Source organism: Suillus discolor (assembly GCF_016758755.1).
Source record: "Suillus discolor strain FC423 chromosome Unknown F5147scaffold_103, whole genome shotgun sequence".
Lineage (NCBI taxonomy): Eukaryota > Fungi > Basidiomycota > Agaricomycetes > Boletales > Suillaceae > Suillus > Suillus discolor.
The window spans coordinates 74,081-95,605 of record NW_024541350.1 but is presented as its reverse complement, the minus strand read 5'-3'; the positions used below and the strand labels follow the sequence as shown (position 1 = coordinate 95,605).

General features: G+C 41.8%; 2 protein-coding genes across 2 annotated transcripts; one reads left to right on the top strand and one right to left on the bottom strand.

The window, feature by feature from the left end:
• Positions 1 to 15,876: 15,876 nt before the first annotated feature.
• Positions 15,877 to 16,512, bottom strand: F5147DRAFT_658157 (uncharacterized protein; the record flags this gene model as incomplete). The annotated part of the gene is made up of 2 exons (XM_041434394.1): positions 15,877 to 16,338; positions 16,393 to 16,512. 2 exons carry the CDS (start codon positions 16,510 to 16,512, stop codon positions 15,877 to 15,879), a joined length of 582 nt encoding a protein of 193 aa, XP_041286234.1.
• Positions 16,513 to 19,230: 2,718 nt separating this feature from the next.
• Positions 19,231 to 20,588, top strand: F5147DRAFT_724646 (uncharacterized protein; the record flags this gene model as incomplete). The annotated part of the gene is made up of 10 exons (XM_041439065.1): positions 19,231 to 19,237; positions 19,398 to 19,426; positions 19,485 to 19,515; positions 19,582 to 19,612; positions 19,669 to 19,729; positions 19,784 to 19,838; positions 19,903 to 20,012; positions 20,058 to 20,133; positions 20,197 to 20,237; positions 20,306 to 20,588. The coding sequence occupies 10 exons, from the start codon at positions 19,231 to 19,233 to the stop codon at positions 20,354 to 20,356; spliced, it is 492 nt and encodes a 163-aa protein (XP_041286233.1). The 3' UTR covers positions 20,357 to 20,588.
• Between the last annotated feature and the right edge of the window lie 937 nt (positions 20,589 to 21,525).

Genomic DNA, 21,525 nt, shown 5'->3' with positions numbered 1-21,525 from the left:
AGTTGGGAGATGCTGGATGCAGCGCCCTGCGCGCTAGCGTGATGCTGTGAGAAGCTAGTGAATGCATCGACTATGGGAGTAGAATCACGTCGGGCGGTTACTAAGCCCGCCGCGCAGAGGTTGGTCTGAGTGGTTGTAGGTGCCATGAATGTAAGTATACTCGGTAAGGTGTGAGTTTGAATATACTGTTAAGAACGTGCTCAAAGGTCGGATCCAAAGGGCTTGGCTTCAGCTCGTGCGCTGCGCCCCTTACCCAAGTACGTGCCCCTAACTTCCGAGGGCTATTGGACTATGTCCGGAGATTGTCGGACGAGTTTGGAATCCGATGTCCGATGCACGGGAATTCCGGCAGACGTTCGGGAACGAGGGATGAGACTAATCCAGACAATGTCCGAACTAGAAAGGAAACAGCAGAGGACTACCAGAGGTAGAGGCGGAGGTGAGAAGTCTATAGGAATTGATCCTAAGACTAGCGGAGGATGACGAGAGGAGAAACTCAAGTCGGAACGGAGAAGGGAATGAGCAGAGTCTAAGATAATATTTGAACTAAGGAAGTACAAAGATTCTACAGGGTTTATATACTACTGAGGACTTAACGGAGAATCAGTCTGCGCAGTCCGAAGCTATGCGAGGCTGTGGACGGAGCGTATAGAAAAGTCAAACACTAGTCTATCGGAAAATAGTAAATGAAGACGGAGATGAAGACATAGGAAAATAAAGGCGGAAATGAAACGAGGTATGGAAAATGAGTATAGTCTAACTGGAGAAGGAACGTACAAAGGGATAAGGCACGGAAGTTAGACGCGGGTCGGATCCGGACGATGGATAGAAGTCAGCCGGATCCAGAAGTCCGGAAATGATGTGTGAGATTGGTCCGGGTCCGGAATGCGGGATATGACAATCTTCAACACTTTGTTCAATCAACTGGTCCATGTCTTTCTTCTGTCAATTTGTGGCCTCCTCTAACCACTCAACATCTTCAGCGAGAAAGTCAATCATCACCTGCTTATATTGCACCTCTTCTTCTAATTCATCAATATGGTCTTGATGTTGTTCTAGGTCATCATTATGTGTCATGTACATTTTGTCTATCTCGTCAAGATGCCTAATGTGGATTTCCTTAAACTCCTGTTTATCCATGGACATATCTGCCTCCACATTCTTGATGTGATACTCCAGCATTTCCAACATTTCAAGGAGAGCATGAGCATACTCCTTCATGGTGCATTTTTGGGCTGCAGAACCATGGTAATTGAATTCCTTATCTTTGTCCTTTCAGCCAAATCTAAATGAATGCACATCCATTTGCTGGCTTTTGTAGAGGTAAGATTCGTGTCTGTGGTATGTTTAGATGCAGAAAAGCACATTTTGATTGGTATATGAGACTGAATATGGAATATAAATGGTTATATATTGTTTGTAGATCAGGAAGGAGAGGAATGAGGGAATGGAAAGTTTGGTATTGCCCTCAAACATGTATTAGATAAGCAACATTGAACTAATACCTTAATCTTTTAATTATCACCCACATCTGGCAACATTCTACATACTATATTCAATCATAGGATGGGCCTAATATAAGTGTGGTGTCTTATATAAAGTTCTTAAGGTATTTAATTCCTTGTAAAGCTGCCAGTATCTTCAATTATTGCTTGTAACCTTCAAACCAGGAGTAGCTTAGCATCACTCTAAACCAAGACAACCAAGTATTGAGAACCTCTATCACTGTCTAGAGCTCCTTATAGACTATATTCATTGCCTATAAAATGGCACCCTCTTTTCTCCACATGGGACAATTTTTGCAAAATAATAAGGTCTTTATATACACATGGATAAATTTAAATTTAAGTACTCTCATGACATTTATGCAGGTGTTGCATTCTGGAACCGCCCCTGTGGATATTTGTGTGCTCGATAATACAATAGAGGGATTTAGAATGGCCACAATGGACATTTATTACTCTTCTGCATATTAAAATGATGTGCCCATTTTGCGTTTCAAAACCACTATCCCATCACACATTCATGTTTTCAGTACCACAATTGAGGTTGAGAGACCCAGGATGTAAATTCTGCATCACTAAAAATCAATAATGCTATTTGTATGATCCTCAATCCACATGTAAAAGATGTAGCATTCAGTGTTCCTTGGAACAGCTGTACTGTTACGACTGGGATGAGTCGAGCTGTCTGAGTCCGAATGGACTGGAGTCTGGTCGGCGAGACAGACGTGGTTCTTCTCTCGAGTGAGAGGTCAAAGGTTTCTGGCTAAGGCGAGTGTCGCTGACTCCCTTAGAATAGTGGTTCTTAGATAGCAAGGTTGGAGACCTTGCTAAAGGACTTGTTCCAGGTAAAACCCAGTAGATTAAAGTGCAGAATACAATCGGTACACTATGTGTCTATATAGCAATTGTTCAAGCGGAGCTTGTAAATGGTGTATCAAGATAGAAGGCGGACAGCCCGCTTGGCAGGAGATAAGAGATAAGCGGTGAGAGATAGCAAACATAGTGCGGACAGCCCGCTTGATGGGAGATAAGGGCTATGCATGGTGATGGTTACAGGCACGGAAAGTGAGCTTAGCGATTATATGAGTAAGAGTCTGGAATGTAATCGGACATTCAGTAACAGACATGACAAAGGACCATTGTCCGGTAATAAAGGAAAAGGTAGGGGAATAAGTGTACCGTAACATGTACAGCAATTGTAAGTTCTTATTTACTTATTTTCCTGAGGAGTATTTATGTATTCATATATCAGGTCCCAAAGTGTCCAAAGAACAGCACATCACCTATGCATCTGACACCAAGACAGAAGCATCTGACACCGAGACAGACATATCTGGCACTAAGTCAGAATCTTCAGACTCCTCAGATGAAGTGATCATCTTGGAGCACAAATAGGCTGATTGGATCAACATGGAGTCAGAGAAGTCAAACAAGGGAAGGTGAGAGCAAGACTTGGATGATGAAGTGATCATCTTGGATAAAAAGCCACCTGACTGGATAAATAGGTGGAAACAGAGATGCCAAGACTTGAATCCTACTACATTCCAACTCTCCTTCCTTGCCACAAGCCACAACCCAGATGATCACAGGAATGTGAAAGTCGCTTTAACCAGGATATTTCCTTCTTTTATTAAAAGGACTTTGATATTTGTTGTTTTTTGCTAGCTATATTCATGAGCTTTCTTTACTTTGAAAACATGAGCTCTCATTATCCGATTCTATCTACCCTTTCTTCACATATTCTGCTCATATACTTAGATATAATCAGTACCTATCTATAAGGTGTTCAAGTTCAGGTGTAATGTACACCTACAGCTCTCTCCTAAGCTCAATAGGCAGAAAGAGTAATTCAGTGTGATAGTATGTCACACATCTCAAGGTATAGATCAACATCTTATGAAGGGAATTCCAAACTCTTTGAACTCTAGTTAATGATCAAGAGACTCCTGAGTCTGTGGCTCGAAAGTGCTGCGCTCAGTTGCAGTCATTAACCCTAGGAAGTAAGCAACATGGCTGTTTGTTGTGTATTTGCTAATCAGAGACTGCCATAGTACATGGATATAGCTTCCTGTGTGCTCAACTGAACCAAGAATATTTTCACACATTATTTAATAAGAGCCTGAAGTTTGGCATAGTTATTGAATGAAATTGTATGATGATTTATACTCTAGAACATCGATAAAAGCTGATGTGTAGACACCAAAACTGATCTGCATGTCCTTAAGACTGTGTTCACTTATAGTGACAATATGAGTGCCAGCCAGCAAGAATAAGACCAAGTTGACCCTATATAATTGGCCTACTATTCAGCCCTCTACCAACAGTTATCTCCATATGATGTAGTTTCAGTTGGAAGTGCTGGAGGTCATCAAAGGCTGGATAATGTCTAGAGGAAAAGCTAGGACAGTATTGATGATTTTCAGGTTCCAAAGCTGTGTAGTCTTTTCTGAATAGTCTGTTCAATCTCTCTTCCTTCAATAGTCTAACTGTGGTTGACAATGATGTCAGCCAAGTGTGGGATGTTTCTTACAGCACGCATCAAATAAAATATACAGCATTTTCAATGCAGACTCAGTATCCTCAGTCTGTCTTCATAGCCAATGCCCAACCACTGAAGTTAACACCTCAAATGTGATCTTTTGGTAATCGACCATCCGACCTTGATATGATCAGTGCTAATGAGCCTGTCGATATTTTGAATGCTATGGATTGAGTAATATAAGCTAGGAGGTTGGTCCTCCATTTACTAACATCAAATATGGGTGCTCATGTTGCTTTCAGGATCTTTTCATTACCATTAGTCTGTCAGAGGTACAAAGCACAGATTATACCAGTTGGTGTTCAACTAGAAGTGCTCCAGCTGGATGACATAGATATACAGTCCATGTATTCCCACATAATAGATGGTTTAGCCATTCTCACTGATATTGAGCTTTCTCAGAATACTATTCACTATCTCCTACTGCCTAGTATCCACAGATTCAATGTTTGGTAAACAAGGAGCTCAATTTGAAGCTCAGAAGCACCTCACAACAAGCCGGTATGACCGAGTGGTTCTCATACTTAACAAGCTAGAGACCTTCATATATTGTTTTCATTCTAGTATCTTGCAGTTCCCTCAGCTATCAATATTGATGAGGCTTATGACCTCAGGTGCAACGACTCTGCTTCTGTAGAGCAAGTCAAAGAGTGGCAGGTGGAATCTTATTTAAGTCTACTGACATTTGGCTCTGACCTTCACACAGGTGACGAGGATGCAAATACATCTGTGGCATCTATCACTTCTATTTCACAGCCAGAACTAGCTAATTCTACCCCCAACATCATTTAGCATGTGGAAGCAGCTATGACACAGGCTCTCCAGAGGTTAAATGCATTAGGTCATACAGATGATGAGTGAGATTTATCATCAGTCTGAGTGTGACTAATTTATTTATATTTAACTCAAAATGATCAACAAATGCACTTCATAGTGTAGATGGCCATTTAAGGTCTCTCACTATCTCATAGTCCCTCAAGAGTAAGGAGACACCTGATACATATGCATAATGCAATAATGAATCTGCTGGACATTTTAGTGAAGGTCCTTCAAAAAGTGGTTAGGAAGCAGTAATTACATGTAGATATGATTATACTATGATTGTTATGTAATTTAATTCTATGTACCAAGTTAAAGAGACGCAGCATGGTCATTGTTGTTGTTTCTTGAGTAGCTATTTGTCCTTGGTCAGGGCCTTTGGTCGAGCCTCTAGTGTCACATCCTTCCATACCTGATTCCGGTCTTCCACCAAAGCAGACTCCCATTATTTGATGTAGGACTGCAGAACTGCAAGATCCTGTAGAGTCAATGGTGGTTGCATATTTGCATCCTTAGCTGAATTAGAGTTGCTATATGGCATATATATATAAATAGAATAGACAATGTGAGTGTGGAAGAATAGATGTTTTGTCGAGTTTGATGAAGGTGGGTTCAGTAAATAAAGGAAATTAGAATGTGTGACACTGGACTGTCATCAGCATTTTTAGTTAACCCTTTGGTGACAGTATTATGTAACAGACAACTAGATTATATCATTATCACTTGTGCAAGATAATTTTATGACATTGTTCTGTAATAGACTAGCAATATGCATTATCACTATGATGCATCCTTTTATAACATCATTCTGTAATAGACTGGAGTACACGATCACTATGTGAAATGTATCTAATGATGCAACAGAATAGTCTTTCATGACATTATGGTATCCAAAATTATTTGGTCACAATGATATAATAGGCTAATAGAATCTATAGGTAATGCTGTGATTACATTAATAACAGCTTTGGTTGGACCTCTAACATGCACTCCTCAGGGTATAGCTCAGCTGGTGGAATGGAAGCCAAAGAAAACCACTCAAGGTCTCAAACCCAGGTGGGTCCCAGTTAAACACACTCAACCAAGCAAGATTCAGACATCATGCATCATCAATTATTTCCAGACTGTGATGTTAATTAGAGCATGAGGGGCAAGGGTCTATTCTATTCTCAAATACTAAGAGGCAATCTCCATCCCCACCTACTAGTTTCTGCCTGACAGTAGCATCACAGGGTCCAAATGACCACCTCAAGGAATGAACACAAAGGACCAAGCATGTTAAGGGGGGGTATTTTTAGTGGGTATGTTTAGTATCCAGCAATTGTTGTATCTCTACACCAGTATTCTGTTTGGCCTCAGTTTGGAGTGAGCAGGCATCAGCAGATTTAGGGCAGGCTTGGTGACAGCAGAGGCAGAGTGGGAGTAGGCCTGGTTTAGAGCAGGCTTTGGTCAGCAGGTGTTGCAAAGCTTGAGTGCAGAGATATTACTGTCATATCATGGCCAGCACAGTCTCCAAACCTCAATCCCATTGAATATCTTTGGGAATTGCTCAAGAGAACGCTTACTACCTATCAAAACCCACCTAATGGACTATTTCATTTATGAGAGAGAGTTGTAGTAGAGTGGGGGAAAATTGCTGAGGAGGAATATCAGAAATTGATAGAAAGTATGCCTAGGAAGATAGCAGCAGTCATTAAAGCTAAGGGGGGAAACACTAAGTACTAGAATTGTAGAGATTGTGTATATCAGATTCAAACTCAAAAAAGTGTTACAATGAGTTACCTAATTAAAATAGCCATATCCTCGCACAGTATTGTTGGATTCCCACAATATGGGGGACCAAATTATAGCCAAAAGGCGAGGCTTTCCGACACTCCCCTTGAACCTAGTCAGATTCCAATGCCCTGGCACACAATGAACCAATTACATGAAAACATACAAACATTGGGACACTTTTTGAGCCACTATATTAGTACTCCGATGTGATGTGCATATTTGAATTGACCTGATTAAAATCACATATATATGATGTTTACAGTTTGATATCAGAGGACAGCTTAGCTGTTTACACTACACTATAGGCATCAGTGGATGTAATGAGAAAGAATGAAGCTTATGAAGTGATTGTGATCTGCTGAGATTTTGGTGCAGGCAAAGCCGATGAGCTCAACTGATTTCAGACAAATGCTGCCATAGATGTCATTCAGGATGCTTGTTCAGACAACTCAGTTCATACCTATACCAGAGGCTTTTATAGATGCAATGAGAAAACATGAATCTTATGAGGTGATAGTGAACTCATAGACATTATAAAATAAGAACCAAAGGAGATGAAACTGTTTCAGATGTCTCACTTCATGGAATGTATTGCAGGTTGTTAGCCCATTGCTCAAAAAGTATTCCATAGCTTAGTACACAACCTCTTTTACTATTACATTAACCAATACATGATATATTCATGCTATAGCAGTGCAGATAGCACATCAGATATTGAATGTCTAAATATACTATCCCATATTGTAGGATAAGGGTCCATAGATCTACCAGAATGGGTGTGATATATGTTCAACTCCTGGAACTGCTTCAATGGTGGAAAACAGTATAAAACATATGTAAATTATTGTACCTTCCTGTGTCTGTGGAATCTTTGACAATCCATGCCACGAAGTCCTCATACCTCACTAAAGATGCTCCTTCACTGATCTCATTTATCATTAACTTTCAAAATCCTAGATTATGCCACATGCAAATACCGCCTTGAAAATGAACCCGGTGAATGAACATTTTTCACCTTTCTGGTAAGAAAAATCTGCATGGCATGCTGGCTCCTCCCCATTTCTGTTTCACAATTGAGGAAGGCAGCATTAAAAGTAATAAGTGTAGTGTTCAAATGAGAAGCTTAGTTCGAAAGCTCCATACAAATCCATTGGAAGAACAGAGTCTATGGTGTACCTGTGGTTTGCTGCTAGGACAAGACAACCATCATTACTAAAGTGTGATGGACACTTGTCCTTCAAGACCTTCATGTACTTGTCCAGGCAGGCAGTGCTAGATAGATGACTATAAAGTGAGGTGTTTTGATGCAAATGTACTAGATCCACTGGGAAGTGATTCGATGGAGGTTCAATCTGTACGGCCCTTCCTGGACATTGCTGCGATTTTGTCTATCAAAACAAGTAAGTATAATCACATGGAATTTGAACAGATAAAACATACTCACCTTGCCATGGATTTCCTCTATGGTGTTGAGCATCAGAGCCTGTCACTGAAGATATCTATCACCTCTGCAGACAACTTGCAAATGTGCATAGATATCATGGAATGGTGCTGTGAGACACTACGAGGTGCATGTTTTCTTCTGAAAGCTCTAGCTGGATTGGTGAATGTTTGGGAATGGACACTCTCATAGTCCCTACACTTCCATTTTCCTTTGATGTCTGTAATTGGAGATAGCGATGAGGACATAACACTATCAACAGATGAATTCATTGTGTGGATGATATGATGTGCTTGTGATGATGTCTCTTCTGGTGTTTCATAAGCTCTGCCCTTCTCTTTGCAATCCTTTATTGGAGAAAACTTGGCCTGATGCGTTGTTACGACCACATCGGAGAATATTGTGGACCCCTCTATGTATTTGGTCTGTGAGATGCTTATTATCGACATTAATGGGATTGGGAAGTCCAAAAACATTGCTCTGCATTGAATATAACTGCTTGTGGTAGGTGATACAACAATAGGGGATGTGTTGACTGAAGAATCCAGTCAGTTTTGAAATTGCACATCATTGGAGCTCAGACTCACCACTGTTGTTATTGTACCCACTGGGACTGGATGAGGCAGCAGGGTCCCACCGGATACCTACAAAGCTAATGAGATGTTACTGTCAACACAATGCATCTGTCATGCCAAATTATGGTAGAAAATCATCCTCTTTCATGGGGAGGCATTCTCATTGCCCAGGATAATTACAAGTTCCTCGAGACACAAGGTCTGCATAGCAGACAGCTAGAATGAGAAATTCAATGGGAATCTGAGGTGAATGCGCATGATATTGATATTCCTCATGAATTGAACAATGAAGTTTGGATACTTGATGTTTTCATCCGACATAGGCCTCCAATGATTGACCCTAGTTCCGCTGCCTGCCTCTGGCTCAGATTCATCCATATTTCTACCTCAAACTTGTCCCAACTCATGAAGTGCATCAAGGGAGTCCTCTTCCATTCGGTATTGGCTGGAACAATCAATGAAAGGACAACTGCAGGTAGGAATGTAGCCTTCAGGGTGGCTTTGACATTGGATCTGGCAGATGAGACAATGTTCTGCCCAACCTCAAAATAGGAGTTTCCAATAGTAGTAAAGATGTGTTGGACCTGACAAGACTGATGCTGAATCTCTTTTAAGCCAATGGCGTCATGCTTCTCTCTACTATGGCACTGAATGGTTTTTAAATCCTTCATAGCATACATGTAGTCAGCAGATGCAGTGCATGAAAAACCTTTAACTGGGGATACAATCATCTGTACAGGAGGTCCACCTGCTTTTGGTAGCTTGACATGCTCTGGCTTCTCATGATTCCTATGGCTAGATGGAAAATGCTTAATACAAATAAGTCTCTCTAGTCTTTTGTTAACCAGACAGATAAGTGATGTAATGTGCATACTGTTGTGCAAATAGTTGCAACTGGATGTAGCAGATATTGCTAGAATTTCCCCTGCATAAATATGAAGGACTTGTTGATGGGAATTAGCAATATTTGTATAACCGTGTAACACAAATCAAAGATGCTGGTTTGGGCTCCCTTGAAGTAAAGTACAAAGGATGTATCCAAAATAATAGGATGATAGTGTATAACCAACCATGTGTTATACAACTACAATAATACAATAGATGTATACAACTAGGAGTTATACGACTAGAAATATGTATGCAGATAATCCAACAAAGGAATCTGTGGGCACAGATAAATGACTTGACTTGATACTTCCAGTCCTCTAAAATGTATGTCAGATGCACACTAGATAGTATAGGTACAATCAAGAAAAGAGTAGTATGATCTCAGAGCAAGTCTAGTTACTTGGTCTGCACTTTCTGGCTAACACAAGAGTGTTAATGTCAGAGAAAGTGGAAGAATGTGAGGGGAGTTTCCTTCAGATATTTGATAGGGAAATAAATTCTTGTATTTTTGGGTGGAGATTGGCTCTCCTTTTATACGTGAGATAGGAGAAACTGTATAATACCGAGAAATAAGATTGAAAAGAGAAATGCATTAGAATTGCATCATAAATGACCTCATTGTGGAGCAATGTCGAGTATTTGGAGAGCATTTGTGGAGCCAGGTGGAGCAGAACATTCTAGCATCCAATGACATCACCATGACATCATGGGTGACATCAGAGAAACCAACAGAATAAGCCAGAACTATCTGTGGAGCCATATGACATCATACCCTGTAGGTACATTTAATGAGGCATTGTTAAGACCATGCACAGAGGGTAGGACTGATTCCGAAGGGCTTGGCTTCAGCTCGTGCGCTGCGCCCCTTACCCGAGTATGTGTTACAGGCATCTGTAACACCTACAAGAGCCCCAGCTCTGCCTACGCCTGCCCCCGCTCTGCTAGACTCCCCGCGCGGCGGTGCGCCGCCTGCGCCTAGAAAGACAGCGGTCTGGACCGCTATGACCCCGCCCCTGGCGCTATGACCCCGCCTGGCGCTATGACCCCGCCCCTGGCCTAGACGGCCTTGTACCTGATCCATGGAGGCTGTACGCCTCATGGACACCCTAGATCAGCGCATGTATACCACATGTCGCTTCATGAAGATCCGGAGCGCGCTTGGCGCTTCCTGTACCTATGCGCAGCTGCCCTTGGCGCAGCATGCTTGATCAGAGGTTAAGCCTCATGTATCTTATCTGAACCTCATGTCTGGCTATCATAGATTCACGATATACTATTGATTACAGACTGAGCTAGAATACTTGTAGTACTTCCCTATAAGTAGACACAGATTATTGTACTTAGACTTTACTTTAATCTACTAGGTTCATCCCCAGAACTTGCTCATCTAAGCCTTAAACAGCTTCCTTGTGTGAGACCGCACTTCTAAGTCGCCCCCATACGACTTAGCACGTATCCGCTAGCCCTGCATCTCGACGAGTGCCGTCTTACCGAGATAGCCGGAGGAATCCTTAATGTTCCGTCAAGGCCAGACCACGCTCAGCTTCAGTAGACTCACTCGAGTCGTCGCTGAGAAGACCTATCCTAGTTCGCACACGCCGACCGACGGTCAGCGTAACAGTATGTGCCCTTAATTGCAGATGACATCCGGAGGAAGTCCAAGGAAGTCTGTAGGACTTCCGAAGAAGCATGGGAAAGTCCAGAAGGACTGTCTGGATCTGGATGAGTGTGAGAAACTTCTGGAGGGGTGTGGGAAACTTCTGGAGGAACTTCTGGAAATTACTATGAGGTTTCGTCCTGGTACAGATATGTGTAATGGCTACTCAGGATGAATCCTGAGTAGAATGGAGACAGAGGAAAGGCTGCAGGGACAAAGTCTGAAGCAGAATAGGTCCAGAGGACCACAGGAAAGCTCCAGAGGAACTTCCGGAAACTCAGAGGAGTGTAGGATCAGAGGAGCGGAGGAGCGGAGCTCCGGCCTAGGGAATTCCTCCCTAGGCCTGAGATGGGTATTGACTAAGTCGGAGAACTAGAACTAGTATGGGGACTTAGTGTGAGATCTAGTGCAAGGACTAATATGTGTAATATTCAGACTAAGGAAATACAGGAGTTTCTACAGGGTTTATATACTATGGAGGACATAACGGAGAATCAGTCAGCGCAGTCCGAAGCTATGCGAGGCTGTGGACGGAGGATATAGAAAAGTCAAACACTAGTCTATCGGAAAATAGTAAATGAAGACGGAAATGAGAACATATGAAAATAAAGGCGGAAATGAAATGAGATACGGAAAATGAGTATTGACTAACTTGAGAAGGAACATACAAAGGGAAAAGGCATGGAAGATAGATGCGGGTCAGATCCGGATGTCCGGAGATGTTCAGATATGAGGGTGTGATTGGTCCGGGTCGGGAAACAGGTGATTACCATAAGGGGATGAGCGCTGATTTAAGGTTTGGGTTCGGATATGAAGCATAGGTCGGATCTGGAGATCCTGAGAAGTGTATATGAAATCAGGTGTCCGGATATCGGATCCGGATGTGTGGATATGCAAAGGTACAGGGATTCGGGTGTATAGACATCTGAACAGATAAAGGACATGGATAGGGGATCCGGAGGTCTGGATGAGGCATGGGAACATTGTTGGATGTAGGTCCGGAATATGGGATATGACAGGCATCTGGGATGTCAATGAATCATATAGGTAAAGAAACAAAAGAAAAACATAGAGAAAATAAGGTAGGAATATGCATACAGATGTGTTCTCCCATGAACTGATATTCTGTGGTGCATAGGTGATAAAAATGAGTTTAATGACCTTACATATGTATTTTCATTGCTCATGTAGAACACCAGTATAGTTTATAAGCATGTCGACATGTGATGGAACATTCCCAAGACATGCTAGCTAACACCTGCAGTCATATATGGTCTTTAAAATCAAGGATGGTCCAACATGAAACAATTGAATAAGAATATGTTGAGCTTTTTCACACACACTGCAGGCATTTTCCCATTTTCCTCCACTAAACATCCAAAAAATATTGATTGAGAAGATAGAAATTTCCCCTCATGTTTCCTGTCAAAACATTGAAAAAAAATAATTCATGTTTCAATGATGTTCTGTGTGTGGGACATGATGCAAAAATTGATCATATTTCTTCAAGGATAATGTTGGATTTTGATCTATTTTCTTTGAAATAACAGCTCAAAATAATGTTAATTTTCTTCTGTGTTTTTCAAATATACACAGAACATTTGAAAAACATAGTATATTTGAAGAACACAGAGAAGAAAATTAACATTATTTTAAGCTATTATTTCAAAGAAAATAGATCAAAAATCCAACATTATCCTTGAAGGAACATGATTCATTTTTGCATCATGTCCCACACACAGAACATCATTGAAACATGAATTACTTTTTTTCAATGTTTTGACAGGAAACATGAGGGGAAATTTCTATCTTCTCAATCAATGTTTTTTGGATGTTTGGTGGAGGAAAATGGGAAAATGCCTGCAGTGACAGTGCCCAGCTGTTCTTGACTTGTGTTGTATGATACCTGGAGCTGACTGAATCGTCAGTGATAGATGCAACAGAATGAAATGATCTTTTTTTGTGAATCATATACAATTCATAACTTCAAATCAATTCACATCAGGACAGTGATGGACAAAAACAGTACAAAAAGGCTCTATGGTATATCATGATCCAAATATGCAGGTTAAAGTCACTGGTGATGTGTGGACAAAATGAAATAAAAGAAGCATTCACAGCCTCGATCATCTTCTTCAAAGTGCTGATAGCAATAAGAAGGCAAGTTTTGAAATGATCCTGCTGTCATCCAAGCCATGAAAGCTGTGGGTGCTAATTCTAAGATTGATAAATATATAAGTAGAAAGAGTGCCCTCACAGCAGGAGCTTGCAGAAAAGCTGCTGGAGATTCACAATATTGTCCATCACAAGCGACTCAGCCAGGATGACAGGTTGACACCTGATTATAAATAGGTGAGGGTGATGGGGTGATGCCTTAAAGTTTAGATAAGAAAGGGTGACAGGATGACAGGATGACACATCCAGAAGCGACTCGGACAGAGTGACACCCACAAAAGGGAGGGTGATGGTGTGACACTTGGATAAGCGAGGGTGACAGGGTGATGCCTATAGATCTAAATAAGGGAGGGTGACACCTAAGATACTGTATAAGGCAGGGTGATAGGGTGACACCTAGAGGTCTAAATAAGTGAGGGTAATGGGGTGACACTTGTAGCACCAAGTACTGTGCCAAGCAGAAGGAAAATGAATTGGGACAGTTCCAAGATGACACATTGGTGGATGGAAAAAGAAGCAAGGGTGATGGACAGCCACTTATGACACCTCATGGGAAAAAGAAGGGGTGACACTGACAGTGCCAAGGGCAAAAATGGTGGATGGGAAAAAAGGGAGAGTAATGGACAGCCACTCATGTGATGGACTTCCATTTGCAGACAGGGTGACGGGGTGATGCTTACAGGAGTGCACCCATCAGACCAAATAGATAGGGGATGAACCATCAGTTGGATGTTTCTTACATGAATGCTGGCGAGTGCCTGGCCTTTTATCAGGCCCTCGCTATTTAGGTGCTGCATCATATTGGCATTCATTCTAGTGGCGCACACAATTATGATAAATTGGTCTTGCAGAATCACATCGAATTTTCCTTGCATGACTTAGCAACCATGAAAATGAGCAGCCTGAAATAAGAATAAGAATGAACGCACCATTGCTGACAAGCTATCACCTGATTTGAAAATTTCCTGCTAGGCAAATTCTGTGATGTAGATGCTGCTGGCTGGAGTTGAGGGATTAACTCTAATGTTGGAACAGAAGATCGAGTGCGTTCTGGAGTTTGTATGACATGGGATTGTGCTGAGCAACCATCTGAGTGAGATGGTGTGCACAAGTCCTCGGCACAATACTTTTGGTTTTTGGGGCATTAGTAGAACAAATTGATGGTGGCACCATGAGCTGGAGGGGGCAGAAGGCAGGTGTTAGGGTAGGCATGGGGTGGTGTGTCAAGGCTGAGATGATTCCTTTGCAGAAGAAGAAACTCAGACTGATATGAATTATGGTAGTGAAGATGCTGATTTGAATGAAAATTTGAAGGGGTTTCAAGAAGCTGAGGGTGCAGCTAGATTTTGATATTGGTGTGATCAAACTGAGAGGCTAGGATGCCTGCCACATGTTGTATATCTAGTTGATCTTGATGATAGACTTTATTGTGGATGACATGTGAAATGATGATTAAAATTGTTTTGAAAAGACAATAGGACTTACATATACTGTATCCATGTGGCTGAGGAAATTGAGCCCCGAAGATGGGTGAGTGTAAGCTGGAGCCACCCTCATTGCACTGATAACTGTCTCCCATCATTATGCCTGGGAAAAATCCAGCATAGATGTCACACTTTGTGCTGATGACCATAAGTACTAAAAGAATGAGAGTTTAGAAAGAAAATGGTGACTGGTAATATGGCACTAGTTTTCGATGGTTTACTATGCGAGACTTGTAAAAGTTGAAGGAGATCCCAATAATTTAAGTGTTATTACTCCCGGACTCATTACCAATTCGCGAGTCAAATGAGGATTCATACATAAGTACTAGTATGTGCCAAGCAAATTCACCTGTGATTCCCACGTAAGGGCACTATAATTAGGCATGCATGTCATACATTTACTCAAACTAGAGGTGTCTTTGTGATTCCATGAGTAAAAACAGAGCAATCATGGATTATAAGTCCATACCAATATATTCGCAATACATTCTGTAAGTCAAGACCACATCATTTACTAGGTGTAGTACAGTCCATCGTGAATACACATATCAGAAGGAGACACTGGATTGTGGAGTGCGGCATCTATAGTGTCATATAGGGACACATCACTCACTGCTTTTTTCGCATACTTGAAATCACCCAATTTCCCTATACCCCCAACCCAAAACACATTCCCAATACTGAAGTCACAATGAACCCAGCCTGCTTTGTGCATATAATACAGGGCTAAGATTTAATGAGAGACTGAGGAAAGGAGAGTGACAGCGGTTTGCTCACCCTTAAGTCTGCAGACAAGCAATTCAGGTTGTCAGCCAAAGAGGTGACATCCTTGACAGCAACACCAACATCATAGAAGGCAGTGCGAGTATGGACTCTGCATGGGATATCAGTGTCATTTCATGCAATACAGTGTGTGGGAAAAAAGGTAGACAGTTCACCAGAGTCAGGTATGTCGCCTGTGCTAGGTAAATGTGGTCTTGTGGAGAGGACAGGCTTGAGATCAATGGGCACCCACTCCTAGGTACAATTATGCTCTTCTCCAAACATTGGATCCAGTGTCTTATCTGAGGTATCGTCAATTATGACATCCTTCCAGAGTTGAATGCCAATGAAGTGCCTCTTGGCATCCGCCAACTCCTCCGCTTGCAGCTTCTCCGCACAGGAAGCCAAAATGTTTTCTAAGATATCTCCTTCTGATTGATGTTCAACTTCTCTCCATGAATCTTTAATGGCAATCTTCTTTCCCTTGGCGTCTGTGGCTTCATACACGCAAATTCTATGCCTGACCATAGAGTCTGTGCCATAGGTTGCAAGCTCGCATATCATAGTGAACACTTCGTCACCCACAGTGAATTTATATTGGATTGTCTTCCCATCACAGATCTGCTCAACAGTGGGATCCCATCTGAGCTCCTTCATAGTAGAAGATGCAGATGTAGATCCAAGAGCATAAAAGAGAGAGATAATACCATCAATGTTCTATATGTAGGATGCCTGTTAGTACCTGGCACACATTGCGACACATTTGTGTACCTTGAAGAAGTTGATAGGTTCTGTAACTGCGAGGAACGTACGATTGCTGAGCCACAGTCTTAATTGTGTGTCCTTGATTGTGATCCCATATGCAAACTGATGACAGGGATCCTCACACATGATACTGTGAAGGCTCCATATTATCTTCTGTTCGTCCTAGAACAGGCTTTGTGAGCGGATGCCGACAAGATATATAACAACTTACATCTTAGAGAGACTTGGTATCCTGTTCCTTCTTGAACTCAAATGGCACAGTAATGTCAAACCAATGCATCTTGGGGTCAGTTTTTTACTGCTAATTACAAGGTATCCATCAGGCCTAGAAGTATTGTTGTGCTGTGAGATGGGCATCCTGTTTGGGTTCACTAGGAAGGATACTCCATGATTCAGGACTTCTGCCAAAATTGCAGAGATGATGCGACTGAGGGGTTTAAATACATTCTCTTTGGACCCTTTCAATTTGGCAGGTGGTGTAAAGTCTGTCTATTATAAGCCATTCTCACTGTCAGTAAGAATCTTGCTCTCTTGATTGGTCAAGTTGTGGCAGATCCACTGCAGATCCTGCTGGGAAGGTATGGCCCCAACACATTTGACTAGACAATCAAACGGAACCTGCAGATACCTTCCCAAATCAGCAAGAACAGCAATGGGGCCCAGTTTCAGATCCCCTGTGCAATAATCAGCTTGTAAGGTATGATGAATGAACAGAACTATATCTGGTGGTAGTATTTGTGACTTCTGTGATGGTGGTGTATGAGGGGTGAGCATCGTGATCTGATGAGGCAAGTAAGGACAAGTTGGCTTTGTAGAAACGAAACTGTTATTATTCCATAAGGACAGGACTGTGGCTGCAAAACCATATTTTTAAATCCTTGCTATTAATCAGACTCACAAGTGTGGCTACATACCTCACAGGGTCCAAGAGGAAGTCATACTTCACTAGATCAGTGGAGCAATTGTGCATTGTAAATTATGTTACCTTCAAGTTGTTTACAAGGAGTGAATCAATGTTAAAAGACTAGACACATTAGGGATTATGTAAGCTTTCTCACCTTAACTTCAGACTGACAAGTCACAATATGCACAATGATATCAGACTGACTTATATTTGTATTTGTTTGGTCATGGTTGATTTTACCTTCACATCTTTTCATTTCTTGACTTGACATTCTTTGACCGTCATCTCACTCAGATAGAGACTCCCTTGGGTGATAATACTGCTAGGTGTCTACAGGTTGGTTATTGTGTAAATCTTAAGTGGAGTAACCCAGAGTATTTGATCTTTCTCATATGGGGTGATCTTTTATTTGACTTTACGTGACAACTGTGTTGTTACAGGGCAAGGGAGAGAGTACCCGGGGTGATAACACTGTCAGGTTGCATAGAGGTTGGTGATCGTATGAATCTTAAGTGGGGTGGCCTGGAGTGTCTGATTGTTCTAATATGGGTGGTTTTGTTTTATTGTTGTTCTTTCAATTCTCTGTCCATGTCACTGCGCCTTTATGAGGCTGGTGGGGCAAACCTTGGGAGGGCGCCTCTCTGAGGCCTTTCCTGAGACTTTGAATCTTTTTATTTCCACTTCTCTGTTCATGTCACCGCACCTTTATGAGGCCGGTGGGGCAAACCTTGGGAGGGCGCCTCTCTGAGGCCTTTCCTGAGACCTTGAACCTTTTCACCTTTTTGTCCATGTCACTGAGCCTTTATGAGGCCCATAGGGCAAACCTTGCAGAAGCTCCTCCCTAAGGCCTTTTATGAGACCTTGTACTTATTCTTCATTTCTCTGTCCATAACACTGCGCCCCCATGGGGTTGGTTGGATAACTGTTGGCAGAGCTCCTCCTAGAGGGCCTTTCTGATTTTACATGAGCTATGTGCAAGATGCAAGAAGGCCATTAGTGGCTACATTAGTACTGGTCATTGTAGTGTTGAGCTTGATGATATCAATATGTGGAAATCATTGTCATTTTTCTTTATTAGCCATATGTCTGCTATATGGCCATGTAGCATCCAACGGTTTATTCAGAATTTTATATAAGTGTAAGACCTAAATGTAAGCAATGAAATGCTCATTGGATACCTACAACCGACCTTCCAGCAAATCGATGCGAGGTATATACAAAATGTCAGTCCAATGTTCTCACCTGTCAGTTCGACATCCTATATACAGCCGTTCAATCAAAATGTCAGTCCAATGTTCCCACCTGTCAGTCTGCCATATATACAACAAGTCAGTCCAAAGCTCAGTCTTTGGAAGTTATATTTATCCAAGATCATCACATAAGTCAGTATGACATCTATATCCAAGAAATGAGCCCATAGGTCAGTCAATTTTTATTGTACTTATATGAAGGTGGTTTAATCAATTGAATTCAAAGATCGCCCAAACCAAAGTCACAAAGAACTATATATTCACTGGTATCATAGGCTTCAAATACTACAACCGAGATGAAAACTACAATTCTGTGAACTCTTGCAAACAAATCGCAAGTTCTTTTCTGTCAATAAGCTGTCCTGGGTGCATGAGGCTCTGAGAGCCTAGGCGTTTGTTGGAGCCAAACTGATATACTGAATTGGCCATCGCCACATCCTTCCAAAAATGTTTTATGATCGCTCTTGAAATTGCAAGCACTGGCTTGGTTGTGTTCCTTGGTGTATTTTTTTTGTTGGCACCAACAGCCACATATTTATGGGAGTCAATGATCATGCTGCAAAGAGCAATAAGAGGCCTGGTAAATAATCCTGGTGATAGTGGTAAGAGGATAGACATGGGAAATATTTTGTTGCATCACTAGTACTTACTGGTCCAGCAAGATGCGCATGGCAGATGAATGACCACAATATGATATGTGAAGTGGTCATTGTCATTTTGATCACACTGGAGGAAGATGAAAGGCTTATATACTGTTACAAGATACCTTCCCTTTATCCTTCTCATCACAGATCTATATAGTACCTTCCACTCCAGCACACATCGCCATTTTTAATTAATTAACATTTGTTTTTCAGCAAGCTTTACCATGAATGAGAACCCAGGTGTATGTGATAGGGTGGAGAGTTAATGAGAACTAGCGACTTACTCCATGACTTCACCAGAAATGTGGGATGTTGACTAACATTAGCTCAGGTATGTGCACTATGGTGCATTCATCTATGTACAGTCTTGCTGAGGGCAGCCCACTTTCTCTCACAGAGTTTGGCATTATAGTAGCTGTTTGCGCTGAGTGTATCTCTCCTTCCTTCCTAAGATATGCATGTTGCTGATCCTATTCATTCTCAGGACGTACGTGCTCTGGGATAGAAATAGAATCTTGCTAATGGTCATCTTGGGCACCTATCTCGTGAGTTCCCAGTCTACTCACCATACACAAGCCAGTAATAGATCCATCAACCAGTTGTTTCTCACAGCAACCATCGGCATTGCCATCAATGCTAGCATCTGTGCAGCATGTATGCACTCTCACCTTCCTTGTAGTGTTCCATCATAACTGAAACATTCTGTTCACTTTCATAGATGCGACTAGCCCGATCCCAGGCATCACAGGATGCTACCAAAGTCCAACAACCACTGACCGTATTTTTATCCTATTTCTTCTCTTTTCTGTGTTTGAACTGGGTAACACAGTGCATATATATGTACAAATACATGCTAACAAACATTCTCCCCAGGACTGGCGGAGAACCCCATATTGTCTGTATGTTGTCCTGGTGAACCATAACATATTCTATTATGCTAGTGCTTTCTGTGAGTTAATGCTTGTATGTGCCATTTTTCTGTGCTCATCCATGGTAATTCTGTATCCTGAAGTGTTGGTGACAATGAACATGTTCACATTGCTGTTCCTCCAGGTGCATGAATATTCTAAAGGTCTTCTATGATGCACCATTGATTTTCTGCTCCCCATGACACCTACCAGACCATTTTGAATGGGTATGCACCTCTTCATCCTACTGTGTATTCCTACTAATAACACTCGAAATGCATACCCACGTGCAGTTTCTGGTTCCTGACCCTTGCTATTTTTGCAGTGTGCATGCACATCCATCTCTGGACAGACAAACCAACATTCACGTCGCTCTGATAGCATGGTTCATTTGTCCGACATGTCATTTGTGAATGTCATGGTGTGATGTCTTGTCTTGTGGTTTACTCAGTGTTCATGGAGCAAGGCTTGGACTGTACAAGATGATTGGTGGGGGTTTAGTAGAGTTCGTTACATGTTTGATTTACCAGATGAGTCTGTCATGGGGCGGGTGGAGCATTTTAATGTCCTTGATCTATTTAACAACTGTAGTTTCAGCTGCTGCACATGATCATGTATGCTACGACAAATTGCACCATCCATGCATAATTATATCGTCATTCAGTACTTATCTTTTTGCACACCCTATTTGTATTCGACCTCATGTGCCATTCGAATATTCTATGTGGGAGCGGGTAGGTCATTACACTGGTACACTCAGGCTGGTACAACTTCATGCTCACTTCAATCCATGTGTAGAAGTATATCAATTTTATGTGCCTGTACATGGGACGGAGCAAACTATGTATTGTGTAGAATACATGATGCATGAGAGAAAATTGAGTAACAGGGTTTCTAGATGATGTCATGACTGATGCAAAGTGGAAGGACAACCAAAGTAAATTCTGCAGCAGCAACAGGTAACTGAAAGTTCTCCCGTCCCACTAGTTGACTGATGGTTTGGATTGGTTGTGCTTAAGATCGTTGTGCACCAGCTGGTTGGCCTGATTGCAGTTGAACTGTTGACTGGGTTGCTGTTCATATATTGCATAGCTGTGGCCTGCTTCTGTATCAGTCTCATCAACAATGCCATATCTCTGTATTGTATTTCAATTCAACAAAATTGGAGGGACGACAAGTCACTCACATTTTCATCTGGAACAACAGGTACATTGATGGTGTGCATGGAATAGTCCTCCAGAAAACAACTTGAAGTTGAAATTCCAGTGTTGGGACTGTCGTTTGATTGATTGGGATGTATTCAGAAGTTGTGTGCCGAAATGTATAGAAGTGAGCAAATGACGCCAACGAACAGGGGACAACGAGCTTGCAGAAGGAGCTACTTGACTGAGATGAGTGGTCTGATTCGTCACCAAAGAAATCATTGCCCTGTA